At 47.9% G+C, this 16850-nt stretch overlaps 1 protein-coding gene across 11 annotated transcripts in view; it reads left to right on the top strand.

Moving 5' to 3' along the window:
• Positions 1 to 344: 344 nt before the first annotated feature.
• ZNF496 (zinc finger protein 496) overlaps positions 345 to 16850 on the top strand; it is a 35115-nt gene continuing 18609 nt past the window's right edge. The window contains exons 1-7 of one of the 11 annotated variants that reach the window (XM_063613508.1): positions 358 to 455; positions 598 to 813; positions 1022 to 1163; positions 2219 to 2334; positions 2684 to 3110; positions 3433 to 3616; positions 8761 to 8837. In XM_063613508.1, the coding sequence (XP_063469578.1) occupies positions 2721 to 3110; positions 3433 to 3616; positions 8761 to 8837 (651 nt within the window). In that variant the 5' untranslated portion in view covers positions 358 to 455; positions 598 to 813; positions 1022 to 1163; positions 2219 to 2334; positions 2684 to 2720. Of the gene's footprint in view, positions 456 to 597; positions 814 to 1021; positions 1164 to 2218; positions 2335 to 2433; positions 2486 to 2683; positions 3111 to 3432; positions 3617 to 8760; positions 8838 to 9185; positions 9294 to 16850 lie in introns of those variants that run through there. The other 10 variants (XM_063613505.1, XM_063613506.1, XM_063613507.1 and 7 more) reach the window with 10 other exon arrangements.

The raw sequence follows: 16850 nt of genomic DNA, 5'->3' as shown, positions 1-16850 counted from the left end.
CCGCTCCATCCCGCACCCCCAATGCCAGCTTCCATCCCCAGCCGCGACTCCCGGTCGGCCGTTCCGGGCGTCCACTGGCCCGCGCGTCCTGGGGGCGCCGGAGAAGAACAACGGAGAAAAGAGCCCCGGGCCGACCTTCCGGACAGGCAGGCCCGCGGGGAGGCCCGGGCGCGGCGACGTGGCTGACCCACAAAGCCCCCGGCCCGGCGGCCAGGCCCAGGCGCGCGCGGAGCGGGGCGGGCCGGGGGTGTCGGATGTCACCCCCAGCGCACACCTCGGCCGGGGGGCGGGGGAGCGAACCACTGAGATGCGGAGACCTCCCCAGTCCTAGAGCGGAGCAGGAAGTGTCCCAGGGGAGGGAGCCGGAGGGCTCCGGCCTTTCCTTTTCTCGGCGTCCGGCGGGCTCCCGCGGCGGCCAGGCCTGCGCCGCCCGCCAACAGGGACGCGCCGCGGCGGTGAGTGCACCCCGGCTCCCGCGGCCGGCCCCGCCCCGCCCTCCTCGGCCCGCGCCCGGCCTCCGCGGCGCCGCCTCCCGGCCCAGAGCCCAGCGCTCAGGAAGGTGCGGGCGGGGGAGAAAGCAACACCATTGTTTTTCAGGCGCCTCCATTTGCCCCGGAGCCGAGCCGTGGCTTTCCGGATGATCGGGAGACGCGGTCTGGACGGGCCGGGAAAGGAGCCGGGCGCCTGCGGAGACCCCGCCTCAGCGAGTACGCCCGGCCGGGCGGGCTGGGAGGATGAGGACGGCTGCCCTGGACTTCCGCCGCCACAGGAGGGCTTTCGGCCGGACGCCGGGAGGGAGCTCCAGGCTGTGAGGTGAGGAGTCCGGAGCTGGCGAGACGGGAGACGCGCGTGTGAGAGAGACCGAGGGCGCGGAGGGCGGGCTCCCCCTTCCCTGGCCCACAGCGACCTTCTCCTTCCCTTTCTGCCGATCCAGCTCAGTCCCTCCTCCGCGAAAGGCTGGGAGCTCGCTCCGCCCCTGCGGGGCCCTCCTCCGCCTCACTCACGTTAGTTCATTCATCAGGCGTCTCCTCCGAGCCTCCGACGCGCCAGGTGCCGCCGTGACAAAGACGGACGCTGCCATCTGGTTGGAGACGATCCGAGTGGCAGCCCGGGTGGGCGCCGGTGCTCCGGGGGGCGGACCTGAGTAGTCCTGGGCGCTGCAGGTGTGTGATGGGCGCTGCAGGTGTGTGATGGGCGCCGCAGGGTGCCGCCGAGCAGGGCGGGCGGGGCCCACGCCGGGCTCCAGGGCTCCAGATGCCGGAGCCGCCCTGGAAGGGAATCCGGTGGTGGGGAGCGCTGTAATGCGTCCAGCCCGACGCCTCCACGGCCCCCATATGCCTTTCTGTGTATGTTGTTACTTTGGAAAGCAAAGAGATTCAGAGCAGTGGGTGTTTCTGGAACCACTCAGTTGTTTGGTAGCTTTTCTGGCATCACTTGTCTTCCTGTGAAATGGGAGTGAGGCCCGAGTCCCCCTTCCCACCTGGTGAGCTGTTGGAGGTTAAGACGAGGCCACGCTGGACAACCTCGTGCAGATGGGGGAGTGGCAGGCACTGCCGGTCCTAAGGATCACAGAGGCCTGATGGCAGAGAAGGGCACTGTGAGTGTCCCCATGTGCCCTTTCATGGGCCCAGTGTTCTAAAGTGGGAATCATGAACACCAGCCGGGTATACTGGTTGCTGGTCTCTTTTGCCACCCTAGTTGTGGCAAAAGTGTCGGCTAGTTGTCTGCATACCAGCGTGGAGGTGTAGGGACCCCTGAGTCCCACCTTGGGGGTGTGGCAGCTGCAGTGTCCAGGGCTTCTTTGAGGTCAGCTGTGCAGTGACGGACCCACTCTTCTGTCCTGGCCGAGGAAGGGCCTTGGCGGGTGTGCCATTGCCTTGAATGTGGTTTGAAGAGGGCAAGGATAGAGAATAGGGTGGAGGCGAGGTTGAAGGTCAGGGCAGAGTTGGCAGAAGGCTCATAGGAAACCACTGATAACTTCTAAATGCAGTGTGATTTGTCCCTGGTAGACTGCATGGAGCTGTCTCATGTGATATTCCCTGTCTCTGGCTGTTTTCCCTTGCCTCCCATTGCAGACTCTGCTGGGCAAAGCTGATTCTGGCTGGGTTGTCCATCCAGCATGCAGCACCATCAGCCCTCTGCCACCAGAAGGGTGGATTTTCCATTCCTGGATGTGCTTGAAGGCTCATCCGATGCATGTCTGTCTTTGTCGTTCCAGCTCCATTTGTAAAGGTCTTAAGGACAAGAACAGCGACTTCGGCCCCAGAGCTTCAAGATAGTGGCCTGCCTGGCCTGCCCATCTTGGGTCTCTCCAGGAGGACCCAGCCACTCAAGGTACCAGAGCGTCTTGATTACATCTGCATGTGGCGCTGTTGGTTTCTTGGGATGCTCAAAACAGCAGTGTCACGCTGAAATGCCACCATTTTCTCCCAGATTTCCTGTCTTGTTCATCCAGTCACCCGCTTACGGGAATCCACGCGTAATGGTACTGATGGGGGGAGGGTATGTTTCTGTCTGTTTCATCCTGTGTGTAAAGACCAGCCACACCAACACTCCGTACCTTTCCCAGGGCTTCTCCAAAGGGCTGGTCTCTGAGGGCATTGACAGTTTCCTTGTCACTGTCCCCCAGAAATGACCACAGGAGACCAGAACACTGAAGCCAGTGATTTCTGTTTGGAAATAGGGTCGTCTTCTGCTGCTGACCCCCATCAAATCCCATCATGCCCACAGCCCTGTGCCCCCGAGTCTTGGCTCCGAAGGAGAGTGAGGAGCCCAGGAAAATGAGGAGCCCACCTGGAGAGAACCCTAGCCCCCAGGGGGAGCTTCCCAGCCCCGAGTCCTCTCGGCGCCTCTTCCGCCGTTTCCGCTACCAGGAGGCGGCGGGCCCCCGGGAGGCCCTGCAGCGCCTCTGGGACCTGTGCCGGGGCTGGCTGCGGCCTGAGAGGCACACCAAGGAGCAGATTCTGGAGCTGCTGGTGCTGGAGCAGTTCCTGGCCATCCTTCCCCGGGAGATCCAGAGCTGGGTGCGGGCACAGGAGCCTGAGAGCGGAGAGCAGGCTGTGGCCGCGGTGGAGGCACTGGAACGGGAGCCCGGGAGACCCTGGCAGTGGGTGAGTAGAGGGGGTGGGGCTGGGACGGGTAGAGATCTGGTACGTAGACACTTTGCCCGGGCCATGCATGCGCTGGCTGGGGAATGAGGAATTCCATCGAGAGCCATGTACTTTGGTTAGGCCCAGACTAGAGTTTCCTAAGAAAGCCAGTTTTACTCCCTGAAGGCTCTAATTTGGGCATGACAGTGTCATGCCCCTTTACAGCCCAGTCCAAGGCCTAAGTTGAGCCTTTGATGGTCAGCTGTGGAGTGGATGGTCACCAGGCCCAGGGAGAGATGGGACCTCTTCACCTAGCCCTGAAAAGCTCTCTCTGGGATTGCAGCTCAAGCACTGTGAAGACCCCGTGGTGATTGATGATGGGGACAGCCCTCTGGACCAGGAGCAGGAGCAGCTGCCGGTAGAGCCCCACAGCAACCTTGCAAAGAGCCAAGATGCCCAGCCCATAGCCCTGGCACAGTGCCTGGGGCTCCCAAGCAGACCACCAGGCCAGCTCAGCGGGGACCCAGGTATGCAGCCCAGGGGAGTGTAGCAGGGGTGATCTGGGGGAGCACACAGCCCATACTGTGCACTGGGTGTGGTTTTTGTTAAGCTGATGGCTTTTTCATCAGCAGTTTTGTCCTGTCCATGAGGAGCTGTGAGCTGTTGTCAGGGTCTGAGTCCCTTCCTAGAGCAATTAAATGAGAACCTCATCAGGATGTTTGTCCTCTTCATGGTTCTAGATCCTCTCAGAGCTAACTCTTCTGTAGGTGGGTATCATTGAGGTGGTGCCCTCTCATCTCTCTGAGGGTGCATCTCTGCAGGATTTGTCAGTTTGATGACAGCTAGGGACTGCCGGTGTACAGCTAGGGCCTGCTGCATGACTGGAGCATGGCCGTTTCTTGTCTCTTGGAACCTCTGTTTCCTTGGCTAAACAACTGTTTACAGGACCATTGTCATGCTGCAAAGAGGTATAGAAATATTTTGGGGGACACAGGGTGGTATCTAGTGTGTGGGGCCAGAACATCAGCTAGACATGGTTTGAGTATGTATATGAAGTACATGGTGGCTACAGGAAAGTAGTTTTTTCGTCAGATAAACTTAGATTTGAATCTTCTGGGTATGACCTGAGGCATGCTTCTAAACTCTGAAAGCCTCAGTTTCTTCCTCTGTCCAGCAGAGATAGTAATTACCCTTTTTGGGGTTTTTGGACAATTAAACGAGATACAACCTATAAAAGGTTGAGCACAAGGCTTGAGGTGCCCAAAACTTTAAGTACATATCATGGGAAACCAGCGCCCTTGGGTCAAAGGAAGTCTGGCACGTGGGTTCCTCTGGGTGGACTTGCCACGGTGCTCTATAGGTACAGTGGAAAGAGTGTCTGGGAGGCCGGGGGGCTTTCTTATGACTCTGGGTGGACTTGCCACAGTGCTCTATAGGTACAATGGAGAGTGTCTGGGGGGCCAGGGGAGACTTCTTATGACTTGCAGAAGTTGTGTTTGGCATTACGATAAGCTTTTCAGTAATAAAACCAAAATGCCTATTAAATTTCTGTGTGTGGAAAAACTATAGTGACTTCTGTACAACTCACATAAACTCTTCAGCCTTTTCTTGCTTATAAGTCAAGATTGGTGTGTTGTTGGCTGCCATAACAAAGTACCACAGACTGGATGGCTTATGTAGCAGAAATGTATTCTCTCTCAGTTCAGGAGGCTGGAAGTCTGAAGTCAAAGTATCAGCAGCCTTGGGCTCTTCTGAAGCCTCTCTCCTTGGCTTGTAGACATGCCTGATGTTAACACTAAGAGAAGTTTGCAGATAGACATTTAGAAGGAGCTAGGGGCTGGGCGCGGTGGCTCACACCTGTAATCCCAGCACTTTGGGAGGCCGAGGCGGGCGGATCACCTGAGGCCAGGAGTTTGAGACCAGCCTGGCCAAGATGGTGAAACCCCATCTCTACTAGAAATACAAAATCAGTTGTGTGTGGTGGTGGGTGCCTATAATTCCAGCTTTTCGGGAGGCTGAGGCAGGAGAATCGCTTGAACCTGGGAGGCGGAGATTGCAGTGAGCTGAGATCACGCCATTGCATTCCAGCCTGGGTAAAAACAGTAAAACTCCATCTCAAAACAAAACAAAACAAAACAAAAAAGAAGGAGCTAGGAGGGGAAGTCTCTTATGCCACTGGCTCTCTTTGGGACCCGTAAAAACCTGTGAATATCCGGCCCTGAAAGCTGACAACAAGCTTTGTGCCAGGACTCTTGATGACAGGCGGTTTTCTTTCAGGGAAAGGAAGAGGAAGATGTTTACGCTAAGAGAAGTTTGCAGAGGAGGTGTAACAGACACCTTCTCTCTCTGGGTCTCTTTACATGGTCTTTCCTTTGTGTGTGTGTGTGTGTGTGTCTTAATCTCCTCTTCTTATAAGTACACCAGTCCTGTTGGATTAGGGCCCACCCATATGATCTGATTTTATCTTAATGACCTCTTCAAAGACTCTATCTCCAAATATCAGTCACATTCTGAGGTACCTAAGGGTTAGGGCTTCAACACAGGAATTTGAGAGGAGTATAACTTAGCCTGTAACAACAGGCATAAGGGAAGCAGCCAGTCGCCCACATAATGCACATGCAAGTAGCTTGGGTTATGCAGGAAGTTGGGGGCTGTGAGAGGCCTTGTAGTGGGGTCTGGGAAGGCATGCAGGTGGAGGGGAAGAAGTTTCAGGAACTACAGCAGCCTGTGCAGTTGCTTCTTGATAAAGTTCTGAGATAAGCCAGCAACCACAGATGGGCTTTAGGAAAACAGGGCCAGCTCTCCCATTTCCATGAGCAATAATCAATAGGCAAAGTAGGTATGATGAGAGTTAGCAATCAGGAAATCCTTAACTATTGGGACAATTAGTCATTGGAATGCACTACCTGTCAGAGCTGTATAGTTCCTCATCTTGAAGACCTTCCCCAAAAGCTAGATTTCATGTGGGGTCTGCACTCTCCGAAGTGATTCTCGAAAGGGTCCATGTATTCATTTACTGGGGCCAAAGGTAGGGTGGGACTACATATTCATATATATATATACATGAATATCTGGGACAGCTACATATCCCAGAAGGTGGCAGGTGTGAGGAAGCAGAGCTAAAATACCACCTCCCAGCCAGGCATGGTGGCTCACGCCTATAGTTCCAGCTACTCAGGGGGCCGAAGCAGGAGGATCGCTTGAGGCCAGGAGTTTGAGACCAGCCTGGGCAACATAGCGAGAACCCACCTCTAAAAAATAAAACACCCCCTCTGGGAGATGTCGGTCAAAGAGTACAAAGTTTCCATTAGCTAAGATGAATAAATTCTGGAGATCTATGGTACAGCATGGTGATGTTGATTAAAAATAATGCATCTTATACTTGAAAATTGCTAAGAAAGTAAGAAATGTTCTCATCACAAAAATATATGAGGTGTAGATTTGTTAATTAGCTTAATTTAATCATTTCACAGTGTATAGTTATCACACTGTACAGTTTTCGTACACAAAATACATACAATTTTTGTCAATTATACCTTAATAAAACTGGGAGGCAAAAGTAAGTTAAAGATGAAGATAGAAACTTAAAATAGAACATAAGCACAGAAAAATACCACCTCCTCAAATCTATGCCTATCCAGCCTGAGCTTCCCTTCAGACACAGTGAAGAGGCTGCCTTCCACTGAGACCCCTAGAATGGCACTGCCATCTGTGTTGGGTTCCTGGCCCCATCCTTTGTTCCACACAGCCGCTCCTGCAGCTGCTGTTTCCTGCAGGCTTTGAAAGGCCAGGGACACTGGCCTCTGGGGTTTGCTTTGATAATGACTTAACATGTGACCTGGGGTTAACCAGTAGACTATAGCACAGCTCTCCAAGTCTTAATCTGAGAAAGGAGTACCTTTTGAAACACAGAGCTCATTTTTACATGGCTGCACTGTTGGCCGGGGATATGGCTCATGGCAGAAGCCTGAACAAGGGGTAGTTTCCAATTCCAGGAGAGAAGAGTGGCAGAGTCCCTGGTAGCCCAAAATAAGGCTGGTGAGATGGTCCCAAAGCCACACTTTACATTTTGTGTGAGGGTCTTTAGGATACTGTGTCAAATGCTCTCTCAGGAGTACCTACAGTGGTAACAGTTTTCCTTTTTTGTTTAATTTCTGTTTTCAAATTGACAAAAAATTGTATGTATTTATGGTGTACGGTGTGATGTTTTGATATCTGTACACATTGTGAAATGATTAAACCAAGCTAATTAGCTGGGCATGGTGGCACACCTGTAGTCCCAGCTACTCAGGAGGCTGAGGTAGGAGGATCCCTTGAGCTCAGGAGTTCTATTCCAGCCGAGGCAACATAGTGAGACCAGTCTCTTAAAAAAAAAAAAAATCAAGCTAATTAATATAATGCATTACCTCATATACCTATCCTTTTTCTGTGTGTGGTGAAAATACTTCAGATCTACCCTCTTAGCAATTTTCAAGTACACAGTACGTTGTTACTGCCTGTAGTCACCATGTTGTGCAGTAGGACTCCTGAGCTTACTCCTCTCAAGTCACTGAAATTTTGTACACTTTGACCAATGTCTCCCCAGTCCCCTCATTCCCGAGCCTCTGGTAACCAGCATTCTGATCGCTGCTTCTATGAGTTCAACTGTTTTAGAGTCCTCATTTAAGTGAGAACATGCAGTATTTCTCTTTTTGTGTCTGGCTTATTGCTCATAGCATGTCTTTCAGTTCATCCATGTCACAAATGACAGGATTTTCCTTTTTTTTTTTTTATGGAGTTCCACAGTAATTCTGATTGCCAACAGCCCTTACCTTTTTTTTTTTTTTTCCATTTGAGACAGAGCCATGTTCTGTCACCCAGGCTGGAGTGCAGTGGTGCAGCTGTGGCTCACTGCAGTCTCCATCTCTCAGGCTCAAGCAATCCTTCTGTTTCAGCTTCCCAGTTTTTTTATTTTTAGTAGAGATGAGGTCTCGCTATGTTGCCCAGACTGGTCTTGAACTCCTGAGCTTAAGCAATCCTCCCACTTTGGCTTCCCAAAGAGCTAGGATTACAGGCATGAGCCACCACATCCAGACCCTAAGAGTACTTATAGATTCCTCAACTCTACGGCTTTTTCTTTTTCTTCTTTTTTTTTTTTTTCTTTTTAAGTAACAAATACTCTGTGTTGTCCATGCTGGTCTGGAACTCCTGGGCTCAAGTGATTCTCCCACCTCAGTCCCCAAAGTAAGAATAGCTGAAATTACAGGCATGTACCACCACACATGGCTAAACTCCATAGAGTTTTAACCTTTCTTTTCCCATAGTTTGGATAACAATGGTGAGGTCCGAGGACCTACCCGAGGTGAAAGAGTTCATTTAATTGACCGTGCCGTCATGAACCCAGGCACTTTCTGTTATAGCCCCCCTTGTTATATCTGGAAACAAAGTCGCAGCAATCTTTGTGGTTTACAGAGTGCTTTTCATGTGCATCATTTTGTAATCCTCATTTTACAGTTAAGTACAGAGACTGGGGTTTTATGAAAAGCACCATTAAACAGTTTCCTGTTGGTGCCTCTCTTGTGATTTTCTTTGCTACCAAAATGGAAATGAAGAGCCGCGGGAAGCTCAGAAGGTATCAGCACCAGGCCTGGCCCTGGCCTGCTTTAGGACACCATTTTCTGATCTCTTTCAGTTCTGCAAGATGCTTTCCTTCTTCAGGAAGAGAATGTGCGGGACACACAGCAGGTGACCACCCTCCAGCTACCCCCGGTGAGTGGTTTCTACAGGAGCCCTTGAAAATCCTGTGTTTGCCTCTGTAGGCTACAGGGCAGCTTTCCTAGGACCCCAGCCAGCTTTCTGACTGCCACACAGGATGTTCAGTCCCAGCCCAGAAAAGCTAAAATAGGCAGAGCGTGAGCTTAAGAGATGTCCCATTTCTCCTCCTGCCCTGTGGTCCCAGCCGCTCACTGGGTTGACTGTCATCAGGCCACCTTCAGGAAGCTTTGTGCAGATGATAGCAGAAAACAAAGGCCCGTGAGTCCCCATTGATGGGCCTCTCAGCATGTCTAAGTTCCCCTCTTGTGAAAAAGGAGATCTCTCTGCTCTTTTATTTTACAGAGAATTTTTCAATTTAATAATCATCGCAGCAATGGTTATATTTTAGAAATGTTAGGAAGTGGAGGGAAGAAAGCACAGATAATTTCAGTCCTGTCACAGATCTACGTGGTGAGTCATTCCAGAATTTCCTCGAATGTTCTCGTTCGTGTTTTTGTGTAAGACTTGCTTACTCGGGCGCTCTGAGGAGTCAGAGTCAGGGATGGGGGCTGGTCCAGCAGGTGATCTTACTCGCCTCTCTCTAGCCCAGTTGCTGCCTTTGGCCATGTTTTCTGGCTATATCTCCTTCACTTTCCCTCCTAACACTTTCCACTGGCTGGCACGAGATTTACTTATGATAGCATCATCCCCTCCCATGGGAACAGGATGTGTGGCTCCTGCTTTTATTTAGTTGCTCCTTCCCCAACAGAAAACTGAAAAACAGTAGACACTCTATTATCATGTCTCAGCAGGACATCGGAAGCTGAGCAGTTTGCCTTCTGCACGGTTCATTTGACATGACTTTATTTTATTTTTATTTTTAGAGACAGGGTCTTGCCTTGTCACCCAGGGTTCAATGCAGTGGCATAGTCATAGCTCACTGCAGCCTCAAACTCCTGAGCTCAAGCCATCCTCCCACCTCGGTCTCCTGAGCAGCTGGGACTACATGTGCATGCCACTACATCCAGCTAAGTTTTGTATTTCCTTGTAGAGACAGGGTCTCGCTATGTTGCCCAGGCTGGTCTCGAACTCCTGACCTCAAGTGATCCTCCTGTCTCAGCCTCTCAAAGTGTTGGGATTACAGGCGTGAGCCACTGTGCCCAGCCAATATGACTTTAAACTTGGAGAAGGTAGGGCTAGGGATGGGAAGGAGTTAGCCAGGTTACCCAGTAGGGGGCATCTCCATAACTTGCTTTTGCCCCACCAAAAATGTGGCACACGCCCATTTACCCTGATGCTCAACACATACATGTCAGCATCTGCTGCATACTGTGACCATTCCCAAACACAAAGGAGGTAAAACCAGTATTTCTTATTAAAATTTGGACCTTTAACCAGTATAACACATAAGGGGATGCTGTTAATTCAGTACCTAACGAGGTTTGGTCTTCATCTTTCAATTCCTGCAGTCCCTAGTAAATGCCATAGCGAGCACAGTACAGAGATTTCGATAAGTCAGTACTGTTTTATTACTCTGATAGTTTCTTCCCAGTGCACTAAAAGTCACCATCATGAAGATCTTGTTTATAAGTGTTTTTTAATTTCTGTTTTTAATTGTGGTAATATACACATAGCATAAAATTTTCCATCTTAACTGTTTTTAAGTATGCGGTTCAGTGGTGTTAAGTATATTTACATTGTTGTACACCCAATCTGTAGAACTTTTTCATCTTCCCAAACTGAAATTCCTTATACATTAAATAATAACTCCCCATTTACCCTTTCCCTTAGCCCCTGGCAACCTCCATTCTACTTTTAGTCCCTATTAATTTGACTATAAATACCTCATATAAGTGGAATTATGCACTATTTGCCTTTTTGTGACTGGTTTATTTCATTCAGCATAATGTCCTCAAGGTTCATCTATGTTGTAGTATGTGCCGGAACTCCCTTCCGTGTTTTTTTTTCTCCCGAGATGGAGTCTTGCTCTGTCGCCCAGGCTGGAGTGCAGTGGCTCGATCTCCGCTCATTGCAACCTCCGCATCCCGGGTTCAAGCAATTCTCCTGCCTCAGCCTCCCAAGTAGCTGGGATTACAGGCATCTGCAACCACTCTTGGCTGATTTTTGTATTCTTAGTAGACACGGGGTTTCACCATGTTAGTCAGGCTCTTGAACTCTTGACCTCGTGATACACCCGCCTCAGCCTCCCAAAGTGCTGGGATTACAGGCATAAGCCACCGCGCCCGGCCATGAATTCCCTTTTTAAGGTTGAATAATACTCCCACGTGTGTATATATCACATTGTTTATCCATTCATCTGTCGATGGACATTTGCATTGCTTCCATATTTTGGCTGTTGTGAATAATGTTGCTACGAACATGGTACACGTGAAGTTTTGTTTCTCTTTTTAAATAAACCTTATTTTTACATAATTGTAGATTCACATGCCATTGTAAGAAATAACACAGAGAGATCCTGTGAACTTTTTAAACACTCAATGGTAAAATATAGAGTAAAAATCTATATTCTATAAATATAGTACAATGTCACACCCAGGGTATTGACATTGATACATGCAAGATACAGAACAGGTGCTTCACCAGAAGGATACCTCCTGTTACCTGATGTCCACACGCATTTCTTTCCTACCCTCACCCTCTCTTCAACCTCTGGCAACCACTGATATGTTTTTCAGCTCCATAATGTCATTTCATTTCAAGAATGTTACATAAATGGATTCATATAGTATGTAACCTTTGGGGATTGGCTGTTTTCATTCAGCGTAATTCTGTGGAGCTTCATTCAGGTTGTTGCGTGTGTTACTAGTCCGTTGCTTTTCATTGCTGAGTAGTATTCCATCACGTGGAGTCCAGCAGTTCATTTAACCATTCACTGGTTGAAGAACATCCGGGTTGTTTTGGGGTCATTATTGTATAAAGCTGCTATAAATATTTGTGTGCAGGTTTTTAATGTACGCATCAGTCTTCATTTCTCTGGGATAAATGCCCAGGTATGCAATCGTTGGTAAGTACAAAAGTTGGTAAGTTTTGTAAGAAAGTACTCTTATCTGATGTTAATATAGCTTCTCTTCTTTCTTTTGATTAATAATTGCATAATATATTTATTCCATCCTTTTACAGTCAACCTGCCTATATTATTATATTTAAAGTGAGTTACTTTTAGATAGTATATATTTGTTGTTTTATTTTGTTTGAGGCGGAGTCTCTGTCACCCAGGCTGGAGTGCAGTGGTGCGATCTCAGCTCACTGCAACCCCCATCTCCTGGGTTCAAGCAATTCTCTTGCCTCGGCCTCCCGAGTAGCTGAGACTACAGGCGTGCACCACCAGGCCCAGCTCATTTTTGTATTTTTAGTAGAGACAGGGTTTCACCATGTTGGCCAGGCTGGTCTTGAACTTCTGACCTCACGTGATCCACCTGCTTCGTCCTCCCAAAGTTCTGGGATTACCAGTGTGAGCCGCTGCACCTGGCCTAGATAGTATATATTTGGATAATGTTTTCTAATCTGCTCTGCCAGTTACTGTGTTTTGATTGATGTATGTAGACCATTTGTAGTTAATGTCATTACTGACATGTTAGGGCTTAAGTCTGTCTTTCTATTTTTCTGGCTCTGTTTTTGTTTCTCTGTTTCCTTTTTCCCATTTTTCTGTGCGTTACTTGAACATGTAGAATTGCATTTCGATTTACCTAGTGTGGTGTTGAGTGTATGTATATTTTTGTATAGCTTTTTTAGTGGTTATTCTAAGTATTACATTATATATACATAACTTATCTACTGAGTATCATTTTATCAGTTTGAGTGAAGTGTAGAAGCTTATTTCCTTTTTTTGGGCACCGTGGCTTGTGCCTATAATCCCAGCACTTTAAGAGGCCAAGGTGGGAGGATTGCTTGAGCCCAGGAGTTTGAGATCAGCCTGGGCAACATAGCGAGACCTTGTCTCTACAAATAATGATTCTAAAAAAATTAGCTGGGAATGGTTGTGTGCTCCTATAGCGCCAGCTACTTGGGAAGCTGAGGCAGAAGGGTTGCTTGAGCCCAGGGGGTTGAGGCTGCATAGTGAGCTGTGATTGCATCGCTGCACTCCAGCCTGGGTGACAGAGTGAGACCCCATCAGAAAAAAAAAAGAAAAAGAAACAAATATAATATACCTCCTTTTACATACCCTCATCCTTCTTCGCCTATTACAATGCAGTTGTGTTAAATATTTCCTCTACGTACATTTAGAACCGCATCAGAGTGTTGTAATTTGTGCTTCAACTGTCAAACATTATTCAGAAAACTCAAAAGGAAAAAGAAAATCTATTTATTACCCATATTTTGGCTTACTGTTTTCTTTCTTCTTATGTTCCAAGGTTCCTTCTTTTTGTTTAGAGTATTTCTTTGGCCGTTCTTTTAAGATAGATCTGCTGGTGATAGACTTAACATATTTTTTCCTCATCTTAGTAGGTCTTCATTTCCCCATCATTCCTGAAGGATGTTTTCACCAGATGAAAGATTCACAGTTGACAGTTTTCTTTCAGCACTTGAAAAATATTATGTTACTTCCTTCTAGCCTCCATGGCTTTTGATGAGAAATCTGCTGTCATTCAAAAATTTTTTCCCTATACGGAGGGTATTATTTTACTCTGGCTGCCTGTAAGATTTTTTTCTTCTTTTGCCTTCAGTTTTCAGAAGTTAAATTATGCTGTGTCTTACGGATTTCTTTAGATTAACCTATTTAGAGTTTGCTCAGCTTCTTAAATTTCTAGGTTTATGTCTCTTTCCAAGCTTGGGAATTCTTGAGCTGGATTTTTCTAGTACTTTTTTAGTCCCTCTCTCTTTCCCCTCTCCAGAGTGCTAAGGATACAGGTTTTAGATCTCTTGTTAGAAACTGTGTAATTTATAAAGGTACCTGAGACTCTTTCATTTTTTTTCAGCCTGTATTCTCTCTGTTGTTCAGGTTGAATAACTTTATTTTTCCGTCTTCAGGTTGACTGAGTCTTTCTTCTGTCCCCTCCTCAGCTGAGCCTATTCACTGAGCTTCTTATTTCATATTGTGGTTTGTACTGTTCACATTTCCAGTTAGTTATTTTCTCTATCTTCTGTTTCTTTGCTGAGACTTTTTGTGTCTTTACAGATACTTTCTATTTTTTCATTTGTTTGGAGTGTGCTTATAATTGTTCATTGAAGCATTTTATGACAGCTTCTTTGTCAGATAGTTCTAACGTGTCTGTCACCCAAGGGTTGGCACCTATTGGTGGTTATCTTTTTTCATTCAGTTTCAGATCTTTCCAGTTCTTGGTATAGTGAGTGATTTTCTGCCTGCATATTTTATATGATGAGACTCTGGACCTTAACTTTGGTGTAGCTGGTTTTGTTTGGTTATGCTGTGTTGTTTTTGACATTGCTCCAGCAAGAGAAGGGCAGGTGGGCCACCACTTGTTATTATCTAGTGAGAGAACGTTAGGTTTCCTCCTGGATCTCCACGGGCACCAGAGTGGGGATGCTCCTCCTATGCCTGAGCTCCTATGCCTGAGCTCCTATGCCTGAGCTCCTATGCCTGAGCTCCTATGCCTGAGTGGGAGTGGAGTTCCAGCTCCCGACATGGCCTCCATTGGTGGCAGAGGGGCTTGTTCTTAGCTAGCAGGGATGGAGGTCCCAGCTCCCTATTTGGCCTTCTCTGAGACCACCCCAGCAGGGCTGTTAGGGCACCTCATTGCACCTGGTGAGGGTGGAAGTCTAGGCTCCCTACTCATTCTCTGCTGGTGTTGGTAAGAAGGGGCCACAGTTTTCTTATGTGGTATGAAGTGGAGTAGAGCAGTTATTATCTGTTTGGCTGGGCTGCCCCTTTCCAGGTCCTGTGGCTGAGAGAGCAGGCTTTTGTTGGAGCTTTTTTTTGGTCTATGCCCATGGGTATTTCTTGGTAGCTGGCTCCTTCAGCTTCAAGTCAGGGAAATATGTGGTAGAGAGAAAAACCAGTGAACTTAGCATATGTTGTTCCAAGGTCCCTGGCCATTCTGCCACCCTCTCTCCACCTTTCAGAGTCTCCTGTGCTCATTTTATGTGCAATGTCCAGGGTTTTCATTGTACTTAGTGGGAGGCATTAGAAAAATCTCCTCTGAAGATTTAATCTTAAATATACATGTTTATCTATTTTCCCCATCCCTTCTTGTGAAAAATTAACAAAATGTAGGAAGTGAAAAGATACCACTCTTTCCCAGTCGTGTGAGAAGACTCTGCATGGTCTAGTGAACTTCCTTCTGGACTTTTCTCTGCCGATTTATTTGTGTGCCTCACAAATAAAAGGATCCTGCTGTAGATCAATGTTCTGTTTTTATGCTCCTCCCCAACATGTAAGCATTGGTCCATATGGTTCTAAAAGCTCCCTGGGGATCCTGCTAAGTGGCCGTGTCAGATTCTGTAGGTGACTGGAGTACTGTCTGTCCACCTACCTGGCACCTGGACTTGGGTTTGCTTCTGTGATGCCATGACTGTCTAGTCAGTTTTCTGTCGCTTGTAACAGAATACCTGAAACTGTAATTTATAAAAAAATAAATTGACTTCTCATATTTATGGAGGCTGAGAAGATTCAGGTTGAGGGGCTCCATCTGGTGAGAGCCTTCGTGCTGGTGGGGGCTCTGTGGTGTCCCGAGGTGGGGGCAGGGCATCACATGGCGAGGGGCTGAGTGTCCTGACACGCTTGCTCAGGTCTCTCTTCCTCCACCTACAAAGCCACCAGTTCCACTCCCATGAAAACCTATTCATCACCTCTTAAAGGCCACACCTTTCAATACTGCCACATGGGGGATCAAGTTTCCAGCACATGAAATTTGAGGTACACATTCAAACTATAGCAAGTAGATTCTCAAACACCTAATCAAGGCTCAAAGGAAAAAGCAGCCAAATCTGTTGTTAATATATACTCTCAATTTTTCCCTTGGGACCCTGACTGCGCGCGCATGCGCGCGCAGACACACACACACACCCCCACACCCACACACACACACACACACACACACACACACCCATCCCAGGAAGTCTTGGCAGAGTGATGGATTCTTTTGTGTTTTTTGTCAACCGTGGCAATTACCATTTTTTTCCCCATTTAAGAAACCGACATCAAGTTGTCTCCCACAAGTCCTTGTAAGGAAATCCAGTGGCTTCCCGAGGCCTGTTTTGGATTCTGTGGAACAGCCTGGGAAGAGGCTTTTCCACACTGACCTCTTCCTAGCAGCAGATCCACTTAGGGGCTCATTCAGATACAGCCTCTGAGGCTCCACCCCGACCTACTGAGTCAGAATTTTTACTAAGATGCCTGTGATTCATATGTACAGACAAGAGTCCTTGTTCCAAAACCCTGATTCAAATTTAGAATTTTTGAGGTATTTATTTTTATTTTAAACTTTTTCTTTGGAATTAATTTTAGAGTTAGGGAAGATTGCAAGAACAGTACAGAGACTTCCAAATACCCTTTCCTTCACTTTCCCCATTCTCTCTCTTGTCTTCCTTACCTACCCCCACCCCTTCCTTCTATTTTTCCCCAAATCTTCAGTTGGATGCAGACATTGGTGCCCCCTTATTCATGCCAAAGGAGCATATTTCCTAAACACAAGGACAGTCTCTTAACCACAATACAATTACCACATTGAGGAAATTTAACATGAAAACAATAATGATCCAGCATCATTGCTTCTCATTTAGTTGTCCCATCTCTAACACTTCCTCCTTGGGTTCTCAATGTTTGTCATGCTGTGGGTAGTTTTGAAGAGTAGAATATTGTGATAGGTGATACAGCTAAAAGCTCCCTGGGGATCCTGCTAAGTGGCCGTGTCAGATTCTGTAGGTGACTGGAGTACTGTCTGTCCACCTACCTGGCACCTGGACTTGGGTTTGCTTCTGTGATGCCCCCCTCTCAGGTGGGGTTAGACTCACAGTGGCACTCAGGCCACGCGTTTTGCAGGAGAACCACACTGGGCTGTGCACTCCCCATGCAGCACATCTGGAGGCATTGAAGGTGGGGTGTCCTGC

Source organism: Symphalangus syndactylus, chromosome 19 (assembly GCF_028878055.3).
Source record: "Symphalangus syndactylus isolate Jambi chromosome 19, NHGRI_mSymSyn1-v2.1_pri, whole genome shotgun sequence".
Taxonomy (NCBI): domain Eukaryota; kingdom Metazoa; phylum Chordata; class Mammalia; order Primates; family Hylobatidae; genus Symphalangus; species Symphalangus syndactylus.
Note: the sequence above shows the minus strand (reverse complement) of the source record. Positions and strands in the feature narration are given on the sequence as shown.